This window comes from Tupaia chinensis, unplaced genomic scaffold (assembly GCF_000334495.1).
Source record: "Tupaia chinensis unplaced genomic scaffold, TupChi_1.0 Scaffold148884_1, whole genome shotgun sequence".
In the NCBI taxonomy this organism is placed as follows: domain Eukaryota; kingdom Metazoa; phylum Chordata; class Mammalia; order Scandentia; family Tupaiidae; genus Tupaia; species Tupaia belangeri.
In genome coordinates, this window is record NW_006208732.1 from 1,977,920 (window position 1) to 1,984,660 (window position 6,741).

The following is a 6,741-nucleotide window of genomic DNA, read 5'->3' on the forward strand; positions in this document are numbered from 1 at the left end:
CTCAAAATGCAACCTGTTGAAAAAACCCCTCAAAAAAAAAAAAAAAAAGAAATTGAACTTTATGTAGGCCATCCTAGAAAAGAGATACAAACTAATAATTCCCGTAGGGAAATCAGACATTATTTCTAATCATACATAAATAAAAAGCTTTATAGGTGAACACTATAAATAATAAATAGTTAAAAAAATTTAGCTATAAATCAATACCCATAATATAAGAAATAGGAATTGATATGAGCTCATTTATATTTGTAAATTTAATAACTAAGATTAGACTTACACAATGACTGCTTTAAAATGTGAATTTAAAAAGTCAATCATAATCAGTTACCTTATCATAATATATAATTGGGGTACATTTTTAGTTCAAAACCCTAAAAATGTGATAGAGGTTTGTGAGATCAAATCTTAGAATGCCTATTTTCTCCTGGATCTCTTTCTGTTTTTTAAAGCTTTCCAGGAGTTCTTATCAGGTCTTATCAGAATAATGTAGCACTTGGGGGCAAAGATGCAGCCTAGGAGTCCTGCACTGGAGGCCAATATAGAGAAGACCTCCACAGCCACCGTGAACTTCCCCTTGGTGCTGTGGTAGACAGGGAGGAAGGTGATCCAGACACTGCAGAACACCAGCATGCTGAATGTGAGGAATTTGGCCTCATTGAATGTGTCAGGCAGGTTTCTGGCCAGGAAAGCCACAGTGAAACTCCCCAGAGCCAAGAAGCCCAGGTATCCCAGGACACAGTAGAAGGCAGTGACTGAGCCCTTGTTGCACATGATAATGAGGTTTCTGGGCTCAGAGTGTAAGTCTATGTCAATGTAAGGGGGAGAAGTTCCCAGCCAGATCACACAGATAATCACTTGGATCAGGGAGCAAATGGGAATGACAGAGTTGGAAGCTCCTGATTGCAGAATGCACTTCATTGTTCTTCCAGGCCTCATAGCCTTGAATGCCAGAATCACAGTAATGGTTTTGGCCAAAACAGTGGAAACTGCCACAGTGAACACAAGAGCAAATGTGACTTGTTGGAGGATGCAGGTGGCTGTGTTAGGATGGCCAATGAACAGCAGAGAGCAGAGAAAGCACAAGAGAAGGGAGATGAGCAGGATGAAAGTGAGAGTCTGGTTATTGGCCTTGACTATAGGAGTATCTCGGTGCTTCACAAAGACCACCACAATCACAGCTGTGACCACAGAGAAACACAGAGCCATGCAGGCCATGGCTAGCCCCAAAGAATCCTCAAAACCCAGGAATATCACAGGCTTGGGGAGGCATTGTGTTCTCTCACTGTTTGGATACTCTTGAACTAAGCATTGGATACACTCCTCTGCATCTGGTAGAAAAGGAAAGAGCCAGCTTTTCAATTTCACAGATTCTTCATTTGTATCATGTTAAAGGAAATGATCACCTTTGTGTCATTTGAGTATAGACAGCCCCTAATGTGTGAGAGTGGTCATTCTGAGCAAATATGGTGACCTTCAGACACACATGGAAATGTGGTTCTGTGAGCTGTCATTTACATGGTAATGAAAGCAATAAACATTTGAACATGCCACCTGCATGCTATTATTGATACTACAACACAGTATCAGAATCAGCCCCAAAGGATCAGAGAAATGACATGGCGCCATTTTTCCTCGCATCATCAGCCTATTAACATCTGAAAAAGACTGGATTTGCATTCTATTTTCTCTTCCCTCATTTTTTGCCTTGTAAAGTAATAAACCTGAGACTGGTTGTAGATCATGCTTTCTCCATTTGAGAAGTCGGGTCCACTCGATTCTCACTTTTTTCTTCTCGTATGTCTTTGTGTGTTTATTTTGATATTTATTTCAAATCCAAAGCTCTCTCACTCAGAAAAATGTGTTCTGTGGGGTGGGTCCCAGCACTAATGTGATCTGCCCATCAGGTCCAGGCACTGATGTAAACTAAATGCACCAAATTAAGGTTGTGTAGTGACCCTGGGAGAATACTTTGAGCTGTAGATCACTTCGAACCTTTGAAATAGGATCTCAGCGTACAAGGATCCTTGTTGGCTCATAAGATCTCTCACTCAGAAAAATGTGTTCTGTGGGGTGGGTCCCAGCACTAATGTGATCTGCCCATCAGGTCCAGGCACTGATGTAAACTAAATGCACCAAATTAAGGTTGTGTAGTGACCCTGGGAGAATACTTTGAGCTGTAGATCACTTCGAACCTTTGAAATAGGATCTCAGCGTACAAGGATCCTTGTTGGCTCATCCTGTGGTTCAATCATGTTACCAAAGGTGAAAATTCATTCTGGATCTCTTTCCTACTTTCTGCTGGGTTTTCCTTATGATAGGCCTTTTTTTCTTATGACTTATAATATTTTTTGCATAAGAGAAATGAATGGTATTCTTATTTTTATTCAGAAAAATATTATCTATTTCTCCTGAGATATGATATGTCCTACCTTATTTATTTTCCATATGTAACCCATTACCTAGTAGTACAAGTCTTTTCTCATTGCACTTTTTCATTTGTGGTCAATATTCTTGTATATTTTACATGTAAATGCTTAACATTTATTGATTAAATTAACATTTGGATTTAGAATATGATTTTATTGCTCTTACATATTTATATGTTGCAAAATTGATATTTAAACCATATTATAGAAGGATGTGTTTAATTTCTGTATTTTCAGTTTATACATACAAGGATAACTTATTAGTCCTTTCATAAGTGATAGGTAAGAAATACTCATAACTCTATTCACACCTACTTATAAGGTCTTTGTTCCAATTGCTCAACTCTATTGTAGAGAGCATGATAGCAGTCACAGAGCATGCGGAAATTAATTGCTATGCAAGTGTTTGTATTACATTTTATTTACAGAAATAGGTGGCAGTTTACTTTCTCCATTCTTTAGTTCTTATTTATTTATGTTAGGATTTTGCCATAGAATATGTGCACTCACCAGAGAGAGACAAAGAGAGAGGGAAAGTGAGAAAGACTGCCAGGGGAATGGCCACACCACAATCCATTCTCCTCTTGGGATTTACTACACGCAGGCATATATGCCGGGTCTGGAACTCAAACTACATTTAGTCATGTGGAAATCCATGCCTTAACCATCACAACACATGCTGGTCCAAAAGCTTTTATTTTCAAAACTAATACTGAGGCAATAGTATACTATTCTCAAAGAGCTAAAGAAAGATTATCACATTTATTCCTTTGAATAACCTTTTCTACTTCTAGAATCAACAGATGCTCCTGGCTTCTATCTGAGACAGGCTTGGCTCACACAAACATACATACATTTTATTCTGAGTCTTATGCTCTGTCTTCCCTTATTTTTACTTTCTGTTTTATATACTTACTTGGTGCTGAAAATCTTTTATTACAACCAAGAGTAGTTATTTTCATGGCTTATCACCTAAACACATGTACTTATTTTTTTGTAAATAAAGTTTTGCTATAAGATGTACAAAGAGAGGGAAATTGAGCAATTGCCCCCAGGGTGTATGACTATGTCACAACTCCTTCTCCTCCATTCTCCCCTGGGACCCTGGGCATGCGTGTTCACATTCCTAGCATGTTTAATGTGCTGGTCTGATTTTGAATCACACTTTTGGCCATGTGGAACCCAGAAGCCTTAACTACGATGCCATTTGGCTGGCTGCATATCTATATATTTCAGTTAGTAATTAAAACCAAATTGTTTATACTGTTATGACGACTGAAACTACAAAATACTTGTGGAAGAACTCAAATTATTGTTAATAACTATTCTTTACATATTAGAAAGTGTGAATGTGATTTAATGAGTCATTCCACATTTCATATCTGTCAATACCACATTTTTGATATATAATTTCTTGAATTTATACCTTGTATAATAGTTATATTTTGAGGTGTCATTTTGTGAAATTTATTAGAATGTTCCATCCTTCATTTTTACATGTGACTTTTTCTTAGTATAATATTTCAAAGTGTAAGGTTCTGATATTAGTTTCGTGTCAATGCATGGCATATTTTTTGTTAAAATGGTATAAATTATTTTTATAGTAATATAGTGTCCTTCCTTTGTGCTTATCATCTAGATATAAAACTGTCAATTTCAAGCCTTTTAGGAATCCACAAAAAGCCTTGATGATTACACATTTTCCATTTTATGGGTAGACTTTAGCATGACCCAGTATGAGATCTAAGACTGACACTGTCTTAGCCAGTTCTGAATTACAAATATAAATGTCCATTGAAATCAGCTTAACAATGGAGCCTAATAGGATGAGAAAAACCAGAAATGGGCTGATGCATAATAGGGTAGTAACTGTGTTTATAAGTATATTGAAATGATGAGTGAACATGTAACTTGAGAACAGTGGTGCTCTTTTTCCATTTCCAATATCATTGGGTTTCATTTTTATTGAGAAACAGGGGTTGGTGTATCATAAGGTACTTATTTAATACCTGTTTGATTTGAAATGCCTCTGTCTGTGCAAGAAACACAAATAAAGCAGCAATCAGGTCTTCCTCTTTGGTAAATTTTCTGGAGTCCATGACCACAGCTCTGGCTACACACAGATTCAGGAGTCTGAGCAGAAAGGAGAATCATTCATCATTATGTACATTATCAGCAGCTTTGAAGGGATGTCTATATATCTCTCCACCTCTGAGAAAAATCTGTCCTTAAAAAACTTTTTAGTATTCCTTTTTCTTCCAGCTTTCATCTTATAGACTATTTGTTTTGCTTGAGGGTACATGCATTCACCAAAGACAGAAAGAGAGGGATGAGAGAAAGCACCTTCAATGGGGAATAAATGACCACATTGCAATTCTTTTGCTTTATCTTTCCTTTCAGGATTTGGGATATGCATGAATATGTACCTAGCGTCTTCTTTTGCCACTAGGTCCAGGATTCAAACTTTGTAATCAGTCATGTGAGATCTGGTTGCCTTAATTAACAGGCGACAGAACCAGTCAGTTAGCCAGTCAAGAATGTCTAGGACTAGCTTTCCTTTCCATTTTTGAACTGTTCAAAAATGTTACCAAGTGACCTGCTTACTTTATTTCATACATGACTAGAACTATCCATTAGGTTATTCTATTCTCTTATTTGACCACTTTATCCAAAAACATTTTACTTCTAATTCCTACATGGCAAAGTTTGATAAATATTCCTGAGAATATTTATGCCTTGCTTTCATAGTTGATTGACTTAAATCGGTGTTAGATTTAAATATACATATACATGTGACTGATTTAAGTCAATCAACTATGAAATATGTGTATATATATATGTATGTGTGTGCGTATACACACATACATATACATACATATATAAAATAATGTGATATATAGGCAAATTATCAAAGGTAAATGACTTTAAATTAGTAAGCAAATAGATAAATGATGAGCACATTTTACGAATCATGAATTATGGTTAATCCATTTCTGGGTTTCTGAGTTCAGTTAAGAACTGCTTTTTAGATATGAAAACAAAAGGTGGGCAAAGTGTGATTGTTTTGTAAATCACTTGTCTGATCTAATTTCCTGTGATTAGGGCTAGTACTTTGATATACTTAGTACAAGAAATGTTGAAGGCTGAATGGTATACAAAATGACAAAATGAAGAGTATGATATCTACATAAAGGTAAATAGTTTCTTAATCTGTAATCTACTTGTGTGTGCATTATACTGAAGTATAATAAATAAAGCCAATTAATGATAGTTTCAAGATATATAGAGTGTCTTTAGCTCATCCATACATATGAGAGTCATGTATTTTATAAAGACATAAAACATTTTAGTCAATGACAAGCGATACATATGGGAGAGGCAAACACCACCACACAAAGACCACACAAAGACTGTGGCCCTGGAGGGACTTGAACCTGCCTCAGGATTCATTCTGTTGAAATTTCAGATTATAAAAGTCATATAAACAAAGCAGTGACCTTTAAGACTGCTAGATGTTGTGCCCTATTGGTCATAATGTGGCAACCAAAGATTTATGGGGAAGGACCGGAAGGGTGCAGAGGAGAATGCGCAGCTCCTGTGCAATCTGAGGAAACACAAGAGAAGAGGATTCCTCATGGCTCCTGCAAACTAGTCATTTCAGGGGACAGGAAAAATGAAGACTTTCTACTGATAATTCAGCCTCCAGCCAACAAAGCTAGCGTGGCAGGAGAGTTGAGGTCTTCCTTCAGAAGAGGATTGCTCATGGCTCCTGCAAACTAGTCATTTCAGGGGACAGGAAAAATGAAGACAATATCCATTTAATGTGTTTTTATATGGATCTAAGAACACTGTAGCTAAACATCCAAATACTAATAGGGTTAACACATTCCTCAATATCTACTGAATCTGCTGCACCAGTGATCACAACAGAATGGCAAAGAGATTCCAGATCACCTCTTTCTGCTTGCTCCTGAACACTCAGATAGAACTTCAAGAATTCAAAAGAAACACACCATCCATTAGATGACAAGAAATCACTGCAGGACCACAAGAAATATGGGAAAGCAAGAAAATACCTCTCCTCCAAGGGAAAAGAATAACTCCTCTTCATCCATAAGCAGTTCAATGCAAATCATGGAAATGTCTGATAAACAATTTAGAACATTCATAATGGCAAAGCTAACTGAGATGGAAGAGAAGAGAGACAATGAACTGCTAAAGAGAAAGGAGAAAGAAATTGACGAGTTCCAGGAGGTGAGGAAATTCTTGCAAGATCTAAAAGAGGAATTACATGCTTTACAAAAGAGTCAAA

General features: G+C 36.7%; 1 protein-coding gene across 1 annotated transcript in view; it reads right to left on the bottom strand.

The window, feature by feature from the left end:
- Window positions 1–417: 417 nt before the first annotated feature.
- The window catches only part of LOC102480450 (vomeronasal type-2 receptor 26), a 56,627-nt gene continuing 50,303 nt past the window's right edge, over window positions 418–6,741 (bottom strand). The window contains exons 10-11 of the mRNA XM_014585113.1: window positions 4,439–4,562; window positions 418–1,331 (exon numbers count right to left, since the gene is read on the bottom strand). Of these exons, the coding sequence (XP_014440599.1) occupies window positions 418–1,331; window positions 4,439–4,562 (1,038 nt within the window). The remainder of the gene's footprint in view (window positions 1,332–4,438; window positions 4,563–6,741) is intronic.